Source organism: Ostrinia nubilalis, chromosome 16, assembly GCF_963855985.1.
Source record: "Ostrinia nubilalis chromosome 16, ilOstNubi1.1, whole genome shotgun sequence".
NCBI classification, from domain to species: Eukaryota; Metazoa; Arthropoda; class Insecta; order Lepidoptera; family Crambidae; genus Ostrinia; species Ostrinia nubilalis.
In genome coordinates, this window is record NC_087103.1 from 13,258,446 (window position 1) to 13,280,440 (window position 21,995).

Sequence of the window (21,995 nt, forward strand, 5' to 3'; positions counted from 1 at the left end):
GAATTTGTACACGTTTTTCAGAAGAGATAAATGTAGAGTCGGAAAGGTACAGTTGAAATAAATATGAGAATCGAATTCGCATACTAATGAATAAGATTTATTGAAATCTCGTGACTACTCGTGCAAAACTTACGCCCTTATTCACAAACAATGCTTGCTTAAGTGAAGCAGCAAATCGAACGCACAGCGTTGAATAAAGCTCTATGATTGGTTCCTGTGTCAACCTGTGCGTCCACGGTCCACGTGCACTGTGAGACCTCATAGTAATGTTAATGAATTCGGGCGTTATAATAGTAGAGACTGATGTAACATAATCAGTAAAGGTACTCGTAGATGTGAAATGATCGCCGGGCTAACTTGAAATTCCACTGTAGTCCACTGTGTCTCTTTAAACACTCGACATTGGAGATACTAGTGTGCTTCAAATAAGTACCATTGTAATTAGGCAGATGTGCTTTTTATTGGAGCTTAATGAACTTTGTTGTTATCAATGAAAGTTCATTGGGACCATTCTAGTAATCATTATTCGCTACTAGAGGTCTATTAACTGCCATCAACCTGTGCAACGATCTACAAAATGAGCGTTTTTTATTGAAGACAATTGCCCCATGTTTTATGTATGAATGTTCAAGTTCAGGGGCTCGTAGTAAACAGGCATTTGCATCCTGTATTATGCAGCGCCGCTACCAGGAGAGCAGGCCTCTGGCGGAGGTCACGTTCTTGTTTACATAATTTAGTATTCTCCTGCGCCTCACTGGTCCAATATCGACTCTACTACTACTAGGATACTCGGTAGGTCTGATATTGGAATTGTGATTGCTTACAATATTTGAGAGAGCAGGTACCACGTGCTGCAGAAATAATATTTGAAAACAGTAAAAACTAATTTTACTCTTTTCAAATGTTACATAAAAATTAATTTGTAGTAGGTAAATGGGAATAAAAGAACGTAGGATTTTTTTTCAAGATAATCTGTCTGTAGGTACTTTTGTTGCTGATAGCGGAGGGTTTAAACAGCACATTATATTTACTTAAGAACTTTATTAAGTACTCAAGTTTATTCACAAACCTTCGGTAAATCTACTTGTTGGCCATTCTTATGTTCACTTAGCTTGTCAATAATTAAAAGCAAGTGACCTCGTAACTTTGACAAAAGCTAACCAAATTCCATTTTCCAACACAAATGCGGTACATGCCAAAACAACACTCGCAAGCCTAAATAAATATGAAAACAGTTTCCAAGATGAATGGACGCTGCCGCGCTGGTCCGGTTGCGAATTGGTCAGCGCCTGACCTGTAAATTATTCAGCGACAATATGACCTCCGCCACCCGTGTGTGTTTCTGCAAGCCTAGTACACAGTTATTACTGTAGTTATGGTGTAGAGACTTTAATAAAAAGAAACTGAAGAAAATAGGCCCAATTTTGTGTAACGCTAAGTAGTTCTAAATTTAGAAATGACGTGACAAACTCCGTCTGAAGGACGGTATTTAGAAATTAGAAATCCTTCTAATAGGCCAGTAGAATTAAACACAAAAATTGATTAAATCGGAAATAATTCCTACAAAAGATTTTTTTGCTTTAATGGCTTCATTGGTTGCCCATTAAAACTCTCCTAAGTTTTCGACATGTGCTTAAGTGGAGGGGGCCCCCGAAAGGGGCGTTTTTTCGGTTTTCCGGTTATACCGCGTAAAGGACTTACCCTATCGAAAAGTGGTCTTCATGACGGTTAAAGGGCACTTAATCCTGCATTGAATAAGACCAAATTCATATGTTTTGGACAAACCGTTCTCGCGCTAAAGTTCGGCAAAGTAGAAAATATACGTATAATTAATGACCCTCTCCACGTCCAATGGCTTGTTACCCACAAAGGGTCGCCTTAACCAGTGTAACCCTAACAAGGCTCACGAGTTTGATTCGCTTATCCTTGTTCGTCCCAGCCGTTCCTTAACTGCGGTTGCTGCACCTCTTCCTGGCACTCTCCTGAACGACTCTGTGTTACCTAATGTGGCTGCCCCTCTTCCTTGTACCCTCCTGTACGATTTCATTGCTTAGCCATATGCCTGGTCCAAGGTTCGACGCCACAAAATCAACTTCGTACGAGTGAAAATAGTTTAAATACTATTTCCCGTGCTTGCAACATTTTTCTTTACTGCTTCGCCTCTATTAGTCGTAGAGTGATTGTATATATCTTATAGCCTTCCTCAATGTATGAGCTATTCAACACAAAAATAATGATTTCAATCAAACTAGTAATTCTTAAGATTAGCGCGTTCAAACAAACAAACAAAAAACTCTTCAGCGTTTTAATATGAACTTGTTGTTGTTGATTTTTGGCGTCGAACCTTAGACCAGGCATACGGCTAGGCAACGTAGTCATGCAGGAGGACACAAGAAAGAGGGGCAGCTACAGTAGGTAACACAGAGTCGTTCAGGTGAGTGCCAGGAAGAGGTGCAGCAACCGCAGTTAAGGAACGGCTGGGACGAACAAGAATAGGCGCATCAAGCTCGTAAGCCTTGATAGGGTTACACTGGCTGAGGTGGCCCTTTTCAAGACTTGGAAGCCTGTGGGTAACAAACCATTGGACGTGGAGAGGGTCATTAATTATACGTATATTTTCTACTTTGCCGAACTTTAGCGCGAGAACGGTTTGTCCAAAACATATGAATTTGGTTTTATTCAATACAGGATTAAGTGCCCTTCAACCGTCATGAAGACCACTTTTTGATAGGGTAAGTCCTTTACGCGGTATAACCGGAAAACCGAAAAAATGCCCCTTTCGGGGGCCCCCACCACTTAAGCACAACTCCGTCGAAGTCGAAAACTTAGGAGAGTCTTAATGGGCAACCAATGAAGCCATTAAAACAATAAAATCTTTTGTAGGAATTATTTCCGATTTAAAAGCTAATTCTACTGGACTATAAGGATCACTTATAAGTGGAATCTGGTGCCTTTTATTAATGAAAAATTTCGTACCATTCGAAATACCTAACCTACTTTTAATGTAATTTAGATTTTTTCACCAAAGTAGATGCTTTACATATAGGTAGATAGTAAGTTTGTGAAAGCTTTCCGACCTTTATTACCACCGCAATATTTTATTCAATCTTAATAAAAGTGGGAAACACTTTTAACTCGAATTTGTTATTGCGTTCAATTCCCAATACCAGAGCTGTATAAATAAATATAATTTACAAAGCAAATTGTATCGATGCGATCCGTACAGATGAAATTTACATCAGGGCGGGCTTACATTATTAACGCGTCGTTGGCTCCATCGACCTATTTCAGCTTTTCAGGGGCCTGAATAAAACAATTGCGCAAACATCTCAATGACAACAAGGTTTGGCAAGTTTGCCCGGCCGAGTGGAAGAATGGAGTTGACACGATAGGCGATCAAAATGTCACCACGTCGGTTAAAAACAGTGTAATTTGATATCTTATTTACCTGTAAAATGTACGGTTTTGCAGAAAAGCTGTGTAACTATTCTGTATTCACTCTTATTTTACAAGGATGCACCGTTTTTGTGATAAACTAAAAAACAAAACATACTTATTTAATTTTGGGTACCTACCTATTTGTATGTAGGTACTTGTAATACATATAATTAACCATTGAGAATAAGTTGTTGTAGAGACTTGTCTGATGTTTGATTATCTAATTAAATATGTTTAAAAAATATTGTTAATTGAAATACTGTTTTAATAAATAAAATTGAGACAGTTGTAGTTTTTCCTGTAAAATGTGCTCTCTGCTAGTATTTCCTTGATTCACTGAATAAACAATGCAGAGCGATGCTGTATCAAATATCTACCTAAAATAGCACTATCACTTAGGCGATTGAAACACAATCCTGTAGTTATCCTTGACCTATGTTTGCAAAGGTCGTTCCTTGTAAGCTGCACTTTAAAAATATCAAACGCCCAGCTCCATCTGAGCAGACGCGAGCTAATTGGAGTAAAGTGAGTTAGAGAAGCTAGCTCACTAGCTCACTGAACCATCCATCGTTATAAAATAAACTGCCTCCCGAAGGTGCATCGGAATATGCCAAGAGTATATGGATGAGTAGTTTTATTGGCTTTATTATCGTGTTAAAAATACCAGTTAATACAAAAGGTTATGATAGGTTTTATTTTAGCATGATAGCTGGTGAATGCTATTATTGCTTTAAATTGCTTAGAAGTAACATTATAGCAAGAAGAAAGAAAGAATTTTTTTTTTATTTAAACCATAGTATAAATATTTGACAGAAGTTATTGAACCAAATGGCACCTACTCAGCGTGTGTCATGCTCTACAGAACATGTTGGTATACGTAGTTAATACTAGTTACTACCTACTGTAAAATTCAAAATAAATTCACAGTAGAGAGAAATTTTGCATTAATTAAACATACTTCGCAGAAAAAATACATTTGCTGACGAATATACACGCTCGAGGACACGAATAAAGCCTTTGACACGAACAAACATCAACATTTGCATTTCCGTTTCTACGAAGCTTCGCGCAATCAAAGTTGCGCTATGCGTTTATTTATCAATGTTTTTGAAGCAGAAAATCGAACGTACACAGCGTTGAATAGAGCTCTGTGATTAGTTCGTGTGTGACCTGTCCCTGTGCGTCCACGCGCACTGTGAGACCTCATAGTAACATTTGTGAAGGTGCTCACACCTTCAACAGAAACTCATTTCTTGCACTGCCTTCTCAGCACTGGCCCCATTTACCATCGTCCCGAAACAGTGATAGGGTTAACTGGGACGTGTAAAAGTACTTTTTAAAAGCCCATTTTCAAAAAGAAATGAGCTTTATGAGTTTTATGCTGGTAATAAACCCGAGTTAACAGCCTGATTAATAGGTCATGACATTCGCCATAACGCATTCGCGCGAACAACCTTGTGGCCAAGCCGGCCCCACTTCCCACACGTGCCCATTACACGTATTCGATGCTGGTGCATAATAAACGTGTGTCACGGCACGGCATAGCTATACTATACTTGTTTACGTTATAGCCCGACGGATTAGCAAGTTCAAGTGGCAATGGGCAGGGCACATAGTACGCAGAACTAACTGATTGATGGCTCGTCCACCAAAACAGCGTGGGACGTCCACTCGCAAGGTGGACCGACGACCTGATAAAGGTAGTAGGAAGGTGCTGGATACAGGCCACTACCAGGTGCGATGTGGAAGTCATTGGGGGAGGCCTATGTTCAGCAGTGGACGTCCTGAAATGATGATGATGATATACTCGCCTATAATAATCTCGAGTTAACAGCCTGATTAAGAGGTCATGACATTCGCCATAACGCATTCGCGCGAACAACCTTGTGGCCAAGCCGGCCCCACTTCCCACACATGCCCATATAAGTCTGCTATGACCATTACACACGTATTCGATACTGGTGCATAATACGGTGACGTGTGATGTCACGTATGTAGTGTTGCTATGTTTTTGGCTTTTGCGGGACAATTTACCTCCCAAGTCCCAATTAATTAAACCGCGTTTCCTTTGTGGTCTTTAAGAGTTGAACTTAATCCTGTTTCTGTGCTTCATATTGTGACTAAGGTTTGAAGAAGACGAAGGAAGAAGAGTTTGTTACGTTAGGGTTTGGCAGAGTCAGGGCGGGTCGAGTTAGAAGTTTGGCTCTACATGAGATCTGATAATAATTTTTAACAATGTGAGCCATTATGATTTTGACATAAAAATGTTTTGGTGGTACGATTATTACTAATATGCTTAGAAAAATGCATATAATGAACCTGATATTTTCCTTAAACATATTCAATTTAATTTCCCATGCTTTGGAAGTCAGTCCAATTTTATTATATTTTCAGATGCACCTGCATCATTATTAGAGTACGATTTTATTAAATCAATCTATTTCTCGTGATTTTCCAAATACACATGGTAACCCCAGCCACGTATGCTACGAGCAAACATTGTTCGCGGTTATTAATATGAAGCCGTGACGAATCACCACACGTCCTCCCGTCGCCATGGCAACCGGGAGATAGCTATCCATCCCTCCTCCGGGTTCTTGTCGATTTGCCACCAAGTCGATTCCTCGTACTTTTGTACGTTTAATTAAAAGTAAATTAGCGATTTTTATAGATAAGACAGTTTTCGTAAAATCTGTTCGACATAAATCCTTATGAATGATACAAGTAGTATAATAATAATAATGTTAATTTGTAAATTCAAAATCAGCGTAATCTTCCTACATGTAAAACTACTGAATTTTAGAGCTCATATGCTTTCTTTCAGCAAGACTCTATTTTATGCCTTAGTTTGATTTATGCATACTTACTTACTTTTTGTTATTTAAAAAAATCTAGTCTTAAAAAACAGTTTGTCCTAAATAGCGTCCAATTCTATCAGACTCTGAAAGTATTAATAAAATTAATAACAGACGGCGATTTCTTCATAGGTACTCATTATACACCGTGTTACTTTGCATTCTTGCCATATTCACAGAGATAAAAGTAGGTAACAATACCTATTATTTAAGATAAACAAGAGACTCCCATAAAGAAAGTACACTAAGATTTTAGTAAATTTGGTTTTTCAGTACAAATTGGAATAAACCAATTTTGTCTCGCACGTTCTACAGGTGCAAGTGGAATAAACCTAGTGGGCGTGGCCTAGTTCTTAATTTTATGGCTCTGAGTAAGTACCAGCCTTTTTATCCAGTCATAATAACTATTTTAAAATACTCTTCAGTTGATTTCAGATTTTCCTTTCTACTTTACGGGTTTAGGACCGTCAAAAATACGTAATAATTAATAGGGTTTCAATTAATTTACAACATAAGTACCCTATTTTTACAAATTAATAAATTAAGTATGAAATGAAATCACCTTATTCACAATTAATTATTTATTTATAAGTTACTACTTACAAAGTTTACGTACTGCGAAGCAAGTGTTCAAAGTGTCCTCCGTTCTGATGAAGGCACAGTCTAGCACGGCGAAGCGTAGGTTTTTCGCTTTAGTTTTCGCAACACATAAACGTTTTGTATCACAGTTTCACTAAAACAATCCTTTCATGTAACGCGTTTACACTGTTTATCTCTTCTGCGCATACCAGTCGTTTCAAGTCACTCCAAAAATCCATTGGTGTCAGGTCCGAGGATCGTGGTGGCCAAGCTACTGGACCCCTCGTCCAATCCTCTGTTCACCAAACGTATTATTCGCGCACTTGACGTCCTTATTGTGGGGGAGCACCATCCTGCTGGTAGTAGAGCATTTGGTGTAACGCTAAGGGTACGTCATCAAGCATTTCGTCTAAGACGTCTTGCAGACACTCCAAGCACCATTTTGATTAAATTATTCGTTGTTTGAATACACTTCAGTCATTTTTGTATTATTTATAACGTGATTTGTGTTTGATGGATTTTTCAGTTTTTTACAAGTGTCAAAAAGACATTTTAAAGACAATAGATATTTAAAAATACAATAAAAAGTAAAAAAGTCTCCATCGCCATCGCCAACAAGTGATGTGCATGCGTTACGATAATTAGTGGTGTTTAACAGATTGTCGATAAAATAAAATACTCAAGATTAAAAAAAAATTTTTTCGGGCATTATTTTTTTACGGATTTGTGTTCAGTATCAGTAATATAGTAACCTCTGTAAATATGGCAAGAATGCAAAGTAACACCCTGTATAAGACATTAATCACTTCCATTGGAAAGTTATTAATACGGGTTTTAACACGAGTCACTATCAGTGGGCGCTTATCACCGCGTGACGTCAGCAGTAGAACCAGTTTGGCAAAGTGTTGACTTATTTCGCCCGCTCCGTCAGTGGGGATATAGCTCAGTGGTAGAGCATTCGACTGCAGATCGAGAGGTCCCCGGTTCAAACCCGGGTGTCCCCTGGAGTAAAATCCTGCTTTTTGCATTTCTATAATTTTTAATATATTTTTTTATTATCAAAGAAATAATGTTGATATACATATTTGGCCAATCTTTTGTAATAGACTGAGCATAGTAACTTTTCTTATCGATGAATAAAGATATAAATACTGGAGTCATCCGTGTCATATTAAATTACATTTTTATTTATTAAAAACCTATACAGGGTGTCCCGTAATGTAACGTCAAGCCGGAACTGGGTGTTGGGGCAAGTTGTGCTGGTTATCAGAAAAATATAAAAAAAAATCTATGTGGCATATTTTCAAAATAATAGGCATTTAAAAAAAATATAAAAATTCTACTCCAGGTGACGGTTCTTTTACTCGTGTTGCCACAAATCTTCACTTTTTCCAAATTTTTTTTTTGTTATGTAACCCTGAATAATGCTTCTCTAAATTGTTATCAAAATTACAAAACCAGCTGCTCCAGCTTGGATGAAAAAAATACATTATTCCCAAAAAAATTTTCAAAATAAAAATTTTGCCTAGTTTAAACTGACTGTACTGAAAAAAAATTGTACTACGCGAGTGTGGCAAGTGACGTCATAATTTGGCGCATTTAGTAAGGATTCCAAAATGGTATAGCACTTGGTAAATCCATGCTGTAATTGTCGACAATTTTTGGTTTTTTGAAAATAATCCCGTTTTTAACTTTATCTACCTTGGTTAAAAATTATTATTCTAATGTGCCCAAAATTCAAGTTTCTGGCTTAAGTGAGGTGGAGAAGCCATTTTAAAAGGTATGAGCGGGACGGAGAGGGCCATCTTACCAAGCAGGGATGTTATGGATATCCGTAACCGTAACCGAAACTATCGGATATCCGAAATAAAAAAATATCCATAACCGTAACCGAAACTGATTCAAAAGTTACGGATAGTTTCGGATAATGGCGGAGTCTTAAGGGTACAATTCCAAACTTCAAAACTCTATGAAATCTGCAGTATACACGCCGCAGCTGCAATGCCGCGCTGCCGATTTCATAGTTTTGCAGTTTGCGGTTGCAGTTTGCGGTCTGCGGCACGTCTTGGAATTGTACCTTAAATCTTAATATTTGTTACCAACTTGTCTGGCATTCCCTGGCACCATCTAATATGCCAGCCTGTTTGACCTTTATCATACATAGGTGTCGTCTTAGTTGGTACATAAAGTAGCTATGTGGGTCACGCAGCATATTGCTATTCCTATTTCTAATAATTCCGTAACCGAAATTATCCGAAACTTTCGGATAATCTGAAATGATTTCATATCCGTGACCGTAACCGAAACCGGTATAATATTATTCTTATATCCGTAACCGTATCCATAACCGAAACTTCATATCCTTATTATCCCTGTTACCAAGTACAAATGCAGGCAGAGCAGGTAGTAAAGGCGCACGCGCACGGGTGACTTTTGTCACAGTATGTCAACTACTAATTACTGTCATGGTGACAAAAGTTTCTGTGACTGACTGTACGGTAGTCAGTCACAGAAACTTGAATTTTGGGCACATTAGAATAATAATTTTTAACCAAGGTAGATAAAGTTAAAAACGGGATTATTTCCAAAAAAAACAAAAATTGTCGACAATTACAGCAAGAATTTACCAAGTGTTATACCATTTTGGAATCCTTACTAAATGCGCCAAATTATGACGTCACTTGCCACACTCGCGTAGTACAATTTTTTTTCAGTACAGTCAGTTTAAACTAGGCAAAATTTTTATTTTGAATTTTTTTTTGGAATAATGTATTTTTTTCATCCAAGCTGGAGCAGCTGGTTTTGTAATTTTGATAACAATTTAGAGAAGCATTATTCAGGGTTACATAACAAAAAAAAAATTTGGAAAAAGTGAAGATTTGTGGCAACACGAGTAAAAGAACCGTCACCTGGAGTAGAATTTTTAAATTTTTTTTAAATGCCTATTATTTTGAAAATATGCCACATAGATTTTTTATTATATTTTTCTGATAACCAGCACAACTTGCCCCAACACCCAGTTTCGGCTTGACGTTACATTACGGGACACCCTGTATATTATTTTGAAAGGTAGCAGGGAAGCGCTGGACGTAGGCCGCTACCAATCGATCAACGTGGAAAGCATTGGGGGAGGCCTATGTTCAGCAGTAGACGTCCTATGGCTGAAAATATGATGATGATGATGATGACATTATTTTGAGACAGTCATGGGTCATGGGCCAATAAAATGGACCAAAGCCTACTTAGTGGTATTCTGGGTAAATATTATCTTTTTATTAAATTTTCCAGGGACTGAAAAACATCCTTTAATTTAATTCTGGATAATGTTTGAGCAAGGTTACGTACGCCCACTGTGGTGTTACAAATGTGTGTTACCTGGTCAGTGAGGGCAGGGTCTGCTCCGTGGGCCAGGAGTAGCTCGACGATGTCGGTGGCGTCTGCCGCGCACGCCGCATGCAGGGCCGACGACCCCACCTAATGCAGAATTATCATCATTATCATCACCATAAACGTCATCATCATCATGTCATTTAGTCCCACAGCAGAAGGATGACCCTTTCTAATTTAACGGGCTGTCAAACGCGACTCCATGTATTTCTTTTGCCGGTTACTAGTGTGACAAGATGCACATAAACTATGTGATAGAAATATTTAGGCAAATTAATGAACGAGGTCATGGGTAATTTTTAGGGGAAATTAACGAATACGAGCCAGCTCTTCGTACTTGTGAAATATTTTAGTTCGAGGAATTGAAACGTGCAGATGCAAAAAGCCTCTATCAATTAAAAAAAACTGTGTTACTACGACACGACTTGATAGTGTCACCTAGTAACGAAGTTCTGGGACAAACTGACAACACACTGTGTATAATCAAACTTACAAAGATAAAGCTGCTCGATCACAAATAAATAGTTTTTATTTATAAAAACTTTAAAAATAAACTTACATTATTCTGTAAGTGCACATTAGCGCCGAATGTCAGCAAGTGCTCTACTATGCCGCGGCAGCCTTGTGCACAGGCCATCTGCAGAGCTGTCACACCGTTCTGAAAACAAAATGTTCATTTACAAAACTGTAAACAACGCCGTAGTTAGGTTAGAATTTGTTTTTGTCTATTCATTTTTCATTTAAATTCAATATTCATCTGTTTTATACGTTTTCATTTTTTCCATAACGTATGAAGGTCTTTCAATGGGAAGTGAAACGCGACAAGGACGTTCAAGATCGCACCTTGACTTTGAAGCGTCCCAGTAAATCGGAATTACCAGGCAACCATAAGCCCGTAGGGCATGGCGCTTACGTTATCGGTCGCGTCGACGTGACACTCGGATTCCAACAGCACCCGCACTAGCTCCGTGTGTCTGTGCACCGCCGCTAGATGGAGCGGCGTCCGCCCGGAGTTGTCTCGGGCTTCTCTGGACGCGCCTTTGGCTACCAGGAGTACAGCGGTGGGCGAGTGGCCGCTCTCGCATGCCACGTGTAGAGCGGTACGCCCGACCTGTTGGAAAGAGACGGACGGAGATAACTCATTGGGCAACTGGTTGATAACGTGACTGATTGGGAGCGAGTGAGGCAGGAGTTGTCCATTTACTAGTTTGGCTACTAGGAGAGCAGAGTTTGTGAGGAAGTACTTTTTTTGGTGAACCGCTTATCTTTTTTTTTGTAGCCCAAATGTTGGCATACGCGTTGGAAATCTTCCTCTACGAATCGAAATCGAAACGAACGAAACTTTTAAGAATAAAGGTGCGTGTAAACAAAATTTGAAAATTTTCCAATTTCCTGATAAAAATAACCAAACTCTTGAAATAAATTGAAAATTTCTATCATTAATAACGTTACCAATTTCGTTCTATCGCTGGTACAGAGTTAATGGTGCCATCGCTTACGGGATATTAGGCCGGGGATTCCAAATGACCGAACGCGTCATTAGAGATAAAAAACGATTTTGTACTTTACTTGATGAAAATACAAGTTCGTTTGGCAAAGGTTCGGTAATCAGTTGATTAGTCTGGAGATTGACTTGATAATTTTCTCATTACTAAATAAAAATGTTTTATCGTCATGGCATTTACATTTTGTCACAGATTATTTGGTATGAGGTATTTTTTGTTCGTGAAATAATAAAGAGTGAGCGTGAACCTAAATCAGAACATTAATTTTTATGTGGCACACAACATTTGAGTTCATTATCTGGCACAGTCATTTGAACAGCTGTAAAATGGGTAGGAGTGGACAAGCCGTAAAACTTAACCAGCATTTCGAAATTAAAAATGGAATAGTTGAGTGCGTGTCTGGTCTGAACATGTGACGATCATACATCACAAGAATGTTTAAAGCAAAAGACGATCGACTCGACGAATTAAATACTTTTATGGCAGCACTAAAACCTCTCTGTAGCCGTAAAGTTTCGTAACATGTTTTATCTGAGAAATATGTAAATAACTTGTTGCAAGTCAAATGGCTCCGTATTATTGCAGCTGACAGCTTGTGTTGTGACGTGCGCGAAGGCACAGCGCACCATGTTGACGGCCATAGCGACCGCTACTGCGATTATGGTAGCCTGGTACTCTTGACTTTATTTTTTATTATTTACTTGGAAAAACAAAGGGAAATTGTTATTTTTTTACTTTTTTCTACCGTGAAACAAATCATGAAAAAAACTTATTTTAGAACAAATGCTACTCAGTCAGGGAGGAGCTTACACTACAATACTGTGACAATACTATGTAAGAAAAAACTACATATTATATGAAAAGATATCATATAGGTATACATAACAGTGTATAACTTCAATTTCATGCTCATTTAACTGATATAGCCTGGATCAGCGAGCGTTTTTAATTCTGAATACAATAATACATACTTTATCGATTTATTTAAGCATGAATTTTCATGATTTTGTGTTACCAAAACGTTCATTTAGATACTTAAATAAAAACTCGTTAGGTACAGTCATTATGATACAACCAAAACAAAAACACTTTAACATAACAATCAATAAGTAGTACCTATCCTACAGCGACCGAATAAATCCCACGTAAATCTGTATAATTTTAAAGGAATATTTTAAAACGGCACAATTTATTCATTATTCATCGATTCGAGGCACAAACAAAATAACCGTTTATAAACAAAGCAGTATCGCTTTGACCGGCATCGCTCAGGGTGGGCAAACAGAAAAATTATTGTTTTCTTTCGATCTTCGCCAGGACGCAATTTGCATAGCAAACAAAACGGGGCAGACAAATAGGGCAGCCATTAACGATGCTCAAGGTGGAACAGGCTAAGGTCGGGAACTGATGGAATTAATACAATATTTAACAGGACTACCAGCTTTGCCCGCGATCTTTCGCTTGTAGCACATCCCCGCGAAATCATGACAGCGAAAGCATTTTACGCCCGTCCGTATTCACAAACGAATGCTTGCCTAAGTGAAGCAGCAAGTCGAACGCACAGCGTTGAATAGAGCTCTGTGATTGGTTCATGTATCACCTTGTGCGTCCACGCGCACTGTGAGACCTCATAGTAATGTTTGTGAATCTCTGCGTTTATTTCGCCATTGATAAATTGATGTGATTGCAGAGATGTACTCGTATATTAAAGTGATACAGGCGTCACAGAAAGGCAGATAATCGCGTGTTCCGCTTTTAAAGACTATCCTATGTGTTTAGTCTCAATTCATCTCTTCTTCCTATGCTTCCATTTCAATTAGGTAGAGTTACTTTCGCTTTATTAAATAGACTAAGACATCAGTTTATCCGTCAGGGACAATGTATCATCTTAACTTGGAGATTGTTGCATTAAAGAAATACAAAAAAATGTGGCATTGACAAAGTAAACTCAAAGATGGCCTTTACCTAGACGATCCTCAAAAACTAAAAGCGAGTGTTCCTCACCTTTAAGTGCCTGACATTTTTTACCTAAGCCCCAAAAAGTTTGCAGAGCAATATATTTTCATCTGAAACTTCTGCGCCTAATACAGAAGGACTATTTCACGTCTTTAACCTTATTTATTAGGCCATTACGACGGAAACACATTTAACCAATGTACTACGATTTGTTACCTGAACCTCAGGGAACATCCATTCAATTCCCGGTTAATTGGTGATACATTCAGGAGTTCTGCGGTACTAAATAGTGGGGTGATCCGATGTTGAGCCTACAAATAAAGGAGGCCAGTGGAAAGCTAATAAATACTTTAAATGAGTGTAGCAGAAACGTTTTCATACTTTAACACAAAATCAATATTCATTTTGGTGTAGAAACAGTTTCGACACGGGAAACTTTTAGCTTTTTACTTTCAAGCAAACAGATCCTATTATAACTGAGCATCGGGACTATTCTTATCTCTCTTCCCTACCGCTGCAACTCCTGTGTAATCGGGATCTACAGCTTGACCGCCAATAAAAACCCAACCAGTGAAGGTCAAGTTTGTCCCGGGGGAAAGATAAACTATCATTGGAACCGCAACGAAATTATAAGAACATTTAGGAGGAGTTCGAAGTTAGGGTTCGACTTCCCTCAAGTGCAAAAGCGGATGACAGGAGACAAAATTTAGCATGAATTTTAGTGTCCTAAATACATAAGGTGAGCCGGATAACCCGGGCCTTTTCAAGGCGAGAGTGAACAGGCACTTACAAGGCAGATATGTACCCCTTCTAGACTGCATTCCACTTAACACCAGATGCGATTATGGTCAAATACCTACCTTGATATGCATAAAAAAATCATAAGATTCTCATACAAAGACGAGCGAACCCGCGTGCCACGTGTGGTCTAGCTGAATAATAAACGCGCCGCTCCTGCGCTGATTCGATTTGCTATCTAATTTCCCGCGCTTCCCGCTCGCTACAAATCACTTTACGTGCTCGCGCGGATCGCTCTCAGAAAGTGGGAGAATTTTCATACGACGCGGTTACTGTGGACAGGGGTGGGCATTGTTTTTTCCATGTGGGAAGTAAAAAGCTACCATGTAGAGTGCAAATGAAACGTCATTACCACGTGGTCATAGAATGCAGGGAGCGTGGCAGACCAAAAGGTTCAAATTCTTAGTTCTCCAGCGTTCTGGGATAATGAGTCGGTTGGAGTAGAAAGAAAAGTAAATCACGCAAAATGGACTCCTCAATTACCTAAGTTCGAGAAAAGCTAAACCTTAATAACTAAGCTGTATGTATTCCTAAGGGTTGATAGCAGCTAGGTACCAGCGCAATGACTTCTATCTAGAAGCAGTGACGCTGCTCCACACGGAACTTCTACGTTCTATGCTAACCTATTCAAATCTTTGCTCTAAGTAATGTGATAAAGATACCCACCTTATTAATAGCGTTAATATTTCCTTACTCCAACAGCAGCTCCACCAGCGCAGTAAGACCAGCGCGCGCTGCTAATGCTAACAGCGCGTCACCAGCGGCGTCCGAACCCTGGACCTTGTCTCCGAGGCGGAGCACGTACGCCATTTATAGTAGCTCTATCAGCAATACCAGCACTTATAACTTCTAGAGGCTTTGACGCCGCTCTACACAGAACTTTTTCTACGTTTTATGCTGCACCATCAGCGTCTTGTCTCTAAGTAGCTCCGTATAAAATAATGAAGATACGCACCTTATTACTTCCGTCTATATCAGCTCCTTTCTCCAACAGCAGTACCACCAGCGCAGTGTGCGCGTCACCAGCGGCGTCCGATCCCTGATCCTTGTTCCGAGGCTGAGCACGAATTACATTATAGCAGCTCTACCAGCATTTACAACATCTAGTGGCAGTGACACACGGTTCCACTCCACACGGAACTTCTTCTACGTTTTATGCTGAACCGTCAGCGTCTTATCTCTAAACCTTGTCTAGGAGTATAAGATACCCACCTTATTAATAGCGTCAATATCAGCGCCTTTCTCCAACAGCAGTTCCACCAGCGCAGTGTGCGCGTCACCAGCGGCGTCCGAACCCTGATCCTTGTCTCCGAGGCTGAGCATGAACTATATTATAGCAGCTCTACCAGCATTTACAACTTCTAGTGGCAGTGACACACGGTTTCACTCCACACGGAACTTCATCTGCGTTTTATGTTGAACCGTCAGCGTCTTATCTCTAAACCTTGTGTAGGAGTATAAGATACCCACTTTATTAATAGCGTCAATATCAGCGTCTTTCTCCAACAGCAGCTCCACCAGCGCGGTGAGGCCGGCGCGAGCTGCTAATGCTAACGGCGCGTCACCAGCAGCGTCCGAACCCTGAACCTTGGCTCCGAAGCTGATTGTGTACTACATTTATAGCTGCTCTACCAGCATTCACAACTTCTAGTGGCAGTGATACAGTTCCACACGGAACGTAGACGTTTTATGTTGAACCATCAGCGTCTTATCTCTAAACCTTGTCTAGGAGTATAAGATACACACCTTATTAATAGCGTCAATGTCAGCGCCTTTCTCCAACAGCAGCTCCACCAGAGCGGTGTGGCCGGCGCGCGCTGCTAATGCTAACGGCGCGTCACCAGCGGCGTCCGAACCTTGGACCTTGGCGCCGAAGCTGATTGTGTACTACATTTATAGCAGCTCTACCAGCATTCACAACTTCTAGCGGCAGTGACACAGCTCCACACGGAACTTCTTCTACGTTTTATGCTGAACCGTCAGCGTCTTATCTCTAAACCTTGTCTAGGAGTATAAATAAGATACCCACCTTATTAATAGCGTCAATATCAGCTCCTTTCTCCAACAGCAGCTCCACCAGAGCGGTGTGGCCGGCGCGAGCTGCTAATGCTAACGGCGCGTCACCAGCGGCGTCCGAACCTTGGACCTTGGCGCCGAGGCTGAGCGCGTACGCAGCGACGTCTAAGGAACCGCGCGAGCACGCACACTGGAGGATGTCGTTGTGTTTCTATGGATAAGGACAAATTGATAAATTGATGGGCCGACACTGTATAGGTTTGTTGTGGACACGATAATAAGAAGAATTGATTCAGGTTCTTTATTAATAGGACTATTCCGACTTCTAGTTCCCACGCTGCAACTCCTGTGTAGTCAGAATCTACAGCCTGACCGCCAACTAATGAATCTTTATTATTAGTAGGTAAGTATTAAAATACCTGTATATTATAGGCAGTTAAAATCTTAATATTACGAGTAAGACTTTCAGGGGTCTGAAAAACTCGTTTTACATATAACTTGGGATATACAAATGGGTATATTGTATCGACTGGTGCTGAAAATGATATAGATACAGTTAAAAGTAAATTAAAATTATGAAGAGAGAGATTTCAACAAAAGACGGCAATAGAATTGCCTTTCTGGAAAAATGGTCGTTGTCAGTAGTACCTACCTACTTTTCTTTTTCTTTTACTTTTCTCCTAAAATAGGTCCTCAGTCGTAAAATTATATGGTGTTTCTATTTCTTTGATCTACTAAACCATTCATTGATTCTTTCCGAATTCTAAAACAAATAATTTGCTAAAACTGGTTCAATTTCAGCGAATTGTGTACGTGCGTCAATTTCGAATCACCAAGTGAAATATTTGGTTACGTTTCCTCGAGGTTCTAAGAAGAGGGCCGAATCAAGGAGGATCCACAGCGGACAGAATCACTATTAATTAAGTAAATAATAAAATGAATCGAAAGTGTGATTCTTTATGAGTAGGAAAAATACTACAAAAAATAACTAGACAAAATATTTAAAAATAAAAATTCATAAATTCATTCAATATAGCGTCAGGCAGGACTAAAGACCAATTTAGTTGAAAATATAGATTTGTATAATATTGTGCCTTGAAACATTAACATCTTAATATTATTTAAAAAAAATCTTGACGCATCTTGGTACTTTAATTTTTTTATTTATCCATTTTTTGAGTGAAAGTGAACTCGACTAATGCGGCCCTGTAAATTTTAAATTACTTTTTGGTTACACGTACGTGACTTTGACACATTTTCAGTAATGGATATCAGGAGCGACATGTTCGCGGAAGATGTTCGTTTGTTTTAGGGAAACGGTATGATGTGGGTAAATGTTTAATGCACACACATTTACAAGGTAAGAGAAGATACAATATTAAAATGTAAAGCTATCAAAATAATACAAAACGTCGCGGGAAGCACCTGCATGCGGGCAGCGCAAAACCGTGGTCGTGGAAATCTTTGGGCTAAGCCTTTCCCAAGTAACATTTTACTCCATTTAAGAGTTCACATTTAGTTCCAATGTGTACTTAAAGCATTAGTACAGTTCACTCGTGATGTATAAGCTGTATTATTGCAATTAATTACACCTATACCTGTCTAAGGGATTTATAGGAGTGTAGACTAGTGTAGAGTTATACTTTTATACGATTGTTGGTGTTATAATACTCTAACAACTATCCTTTAGTCAGCCATCTGACTAAGAGCAATATAGGAGGGTAGAGATACGGCAACCGCTGTTTAACGGCCTACTTGTACGATGTTATAGAGCTAGCATTTTAATAGAACACACGTGGTCATTTATAAAGCCAAAGGCTGTTATGTTTACTTGTTTTAGACTGTTATACAGCTAGTAGCTGTAGTAGGACTTGTTTGTGATAATTAAAATAACCTTTTTTTACTATCTGTACAAAAGTGTTTCAATGGTTCGCATGTACACTGTAGGCTGTTAAAAGGACTATATGTGTTGTCCATTAACATCAATAGCAGTTTATTTGTCCACAAGTACTACTCTTATTTGCTTTAAGCTGAACACGAATGTGAATGTGATATTCTATTACACATTTCCCCAAGCCTGTTTTTAGTTGTTCATGGTGGTTCTGTACATGATGCAGAGGAAAATATTATGCCTGAACCTGAAATTTCCCTTCAAAATATACCAGATATCAGAGTGTGATGATTGCAGTTCTTGTGATAGTGAATACCATTTTGATTTGGACAATTATTTAACCTTTCACAAAAAAAAAATAAGAACATGGGCTATTGAAAATCGTATTCCTCATTCCGCTTTGAATAAATTGTCAAGCATAATAAACGAATTTAAACCGGGAACACTACCGTCTGATGCTTTAGGTATTCATACTTGACTATTAGTACCTGGGCTAGGCGATTTAACGGACATTAATAATTTTTATTGCGGATCTCTAAAATTTCAGTATTTGAAAGAATTAAAGATACACAATTGACCTGAACTAGGTACATCTTAAAGCTGTACATAAGTTCACATTAGAATAAATTTATAGACATTAGCGCTGTAGTGGTACAAATGTGGAACTTCATATAGATAACAGCATTCTAACAGAACACATGTGAACCTAATATACGCTCATTAAATTGGAGTTATAACAGTTCACATAGCCGTATTTAATTTCCACCATTTTGTTCTACATAACCTAAAATATTTACCAAATAAATCTCCAAAATTAATGCAGATTTATCACAAAATTCGCAGATAGAGCGATTGAGTTTTGGTTTCATGTTATAATTAATTACCGTAATATAATTATAATGCCAATCCAATATCAAAAACTGAAAATTGTAGATTTCCTCTCAGCCAGTTTTAAATATTTTAAAATGAATATCGCGTTTTTACAGAGGCGCGTAAATATTTTAGCTGTAAATATGTATACATTTCACGATAAAGTTGCATTCCCAATGGCATTAACATTATTAAGTATTTAAAACCCGTGTTATTATTTGCATAAATGATTATCCGCCCGAGTTGTTTCCCTCTTGGCACTCACGTACAAATACCAAACTAATATTAAAATGTGGAAATAATTTAAGACACACGTGAACTTTAGGTACCATTGGAGTACTTTTGTCGGACTTTATAACTTTGAAAGCTGTGCATTTAGCCACTTGTTACTCTTTATTGTCCTCACGTACGTTGTATGGTTCACACTGCGTCCCATATAGTGCCGTAAGTCAGCCTTAAGTACGATGTTACTACTTAAACTGCTATTATAATGCTATTATACTGCTAATGTACAGCCATAGTGAACTTAAAGCTGTCTAATTTGTGCCCAAACTGGTTCTATAAAAGCATTATAGCAAGCTATACAGCTCGTATACAGCTGACATACACAGCTTGTGGAGTACATGTGAACGACTATTGAACTCTTAAATGGAGTAAAATGTTACTTGGGTTGTCTTCTAAGTGGCCGTCCTTTGACTGAAATATGATGATGATTGTGTTGTTCTGTTCTTTAACACAAAATCTACGTGACTTTTAACTAATTTTTAACCCTACAATTTTATTTAATATGTATTTTAAATTCAAAAATATTGCGTAACACTACTTTAGTAGGTATCTCGAAAAGGAACATAATTATATCGTTAATGTGTAATTAAGAAAACTTACACGATGTTCAGAAACAGGATTTTCAAAGGAAATGATGTAAGTTTACTTCGCTGTAGTAGACACGGTAAAGTTTTGTGGTAGGAACTTTGACGTTAAATTTTCATTCACCTCCTCAGAACTCAGGAGTTGCTGCAACTTGGCGGGAGAACTTACTATTTGGAAAAAGATTGTGTATTTTTAATTTTAAGTTGTTTTGGTGTGTTTTAATGAAAAAACTTTATTTATAGACGTCCCTTCAATGTGGGGCGTAGCGTTCTAAAAATACATTTCACAATTTCAGTAAGAATTTTGTGCTTTGGTAAATGTAATACGATTACATAAAGGTTTTATACTATTTTTGCTTTCGAATAAGATTAATTTTCTCTATTCTAAAGTAATTAGCACACAGCTACCCAAAAATATTTAGCAGATGAATGAATAATTAATCTTTTCAGAATAAATAAACATCTGAAACATGATTGAAGTAATAAACTAATTCAAGAAGATTATATCTGATTCAAGAAATTAGATATTATTAGAGCAGACAAGATTAACTACGAGCTGTTAATTCAATATAAATAAATTGACGGACATTTAAAATAAAGTATCATAATTTTATTGTCAGTCTTATCTTCATTATTACCAGATACTTAGGCTGGGTTGCACCATCTTACTTTAACTTTGACTGTCAAACTCTATACAAAAAGCACCGGTTATCGTCAAAGTTACCGTTAAAGTTAGGTGGTGCAACTCAGCCTTACTTTACCAACTAGAAGTAGAGAAAATTAGCAATTATCATCAGCTCGAGTAATCGATTTATTATTATCCAGCTCTATCATACCAAATTAAAAGCACTGTTATTGAGTGCCTACATACGGAATCTATTAATCAGCCGAAACAAAAGCATTCACCAAACGAATCGAATAAGCTTATTTGTTACCGCGCCGCATTCGGTATCAATCAATTTATTTGGAGCATTTAATAATATTTTGGTAAACCGATTTATTCTAGAGCACTTTCACGGACAAATCGGACGATTTCATGGGTGGTGAGTTCAGTGAATTTAAATGCGAATGTATTATTAATTTTACTGCTTTCAGAAGAAACAGTTTCGTTTAAATATTGTGTTTATTTAATGTGGAGATAATTTTATAATGAATTTTCGTATGATGATGAATCGACTCATTCATTATTTTAACACGGTGGATATACTCGTAAAACAGTAATTAAACGAGACATTGCGAATGAATGGATCGACTTACATAATTAAACACCAATTCATCAAAATACCAAAGTTTTTGTTTATTGATATTAATCAGAAAATATAACGAAAATAATACAACTTCTTATGCTCCTCTTCCTAGGAATGAGAAATAGTAAGAATGCAAATCTGAAATAGATTCTCAAAGTACTAGGAGAGCATACCTTGTTAGTAGCTGCGAGGCAGGCTCCGGCCGCGACGAGCGCCTTTACCGCGTCGAGATGGCCGTGCCAAGCGGCCATGAGAAGCGGCCGCATGCCGAACTGCGGGCAAACGAGTCGGTTAGCTCCTGTAGCGCTATGGCAGCCTGGTACTTGTCGGGGGGGAATGTGGCGAAATAACACGAACGAAACGAACGTGGAGGCAACAGTGGATCAGCGGAACGTGAGGCGGAACGTTTCGTCTCATTTTATCGAATGAAAGTGAGAGTAGAAACCGCTTTTGACTTCTGGCAGCCTAGTATTTCGGGGATTGATTTTCGCGTGGCGTTCCGTTCCGTTACCATGAAAGTTGTGATTCTGGCTAAACAATCCTTGCTCGCTTATTTAACCCTGGTACTATTGAGGGGCAGAATC

The 21,995-nt window shown here is 38.5% G+C and overlaps 1 protein-coding gene and 1 non-coding gene across 2 annotated transcripts in view; one reads left to right on the top strand and one right to left on the bottom strand.

Moving 5' to 3' along the window:
* Positions 1-6,352: 6,352 nt before the first annotated feature.
* The window catches only part of LOC135079563 (ankyrin repeat domain-containing protein 50-like), a 42,591-nt gene continuing 26,948 nt past the window's right edge, over positions 6,353-21,995 (bottom strand). Inside the window, exons 4-13 of the mRNA XM_063974214.1 lie at positions 21,585-21,683; positions 16,548-16,745; positions 16,265-16,405; positions 15,906-16,099; positions 15,731-15,833; positions 15,474-15,575; positions 11,173-11,370; positions 10,819-10,917; positions 10,248-10,346; positions 6,353-6,379 (exon numbers count right to left, since the gene is read on the bottom strand). Coding sequence (XP_063830284.1) covers positions 6,353-6,379; positions 10,248-10,346; positions 10,819-10,917; positions 11,173-11,370; positions 15,474-15,575; positions 15,731-15,833; positions 15,906-16,099; positions 16,265-16,405; positions 16,548-16,745; positions 21,585-21,683 — 1,260 coding nt within the window. The remainder of the gene's footprint in view (positions 6,380-10,247; positions 10,347-10,818; positions 10,918-11,172; positions 11,371-15,473; positions 15,576-15,730; positions 15,834-15,905; positions 16,100-16,264; positions 16,406-16,547; positions 16,746-21,584; positions 21,684-21,995) is intronic.
* On the top strand, positions 7,805-7,876 carry Trnac-gca (transfer RNA cysteine (anticodon GCA)). Its single transcript has one exon. It is a non-coding gene; the product is annotated as a tRNA-Cys (tRNA).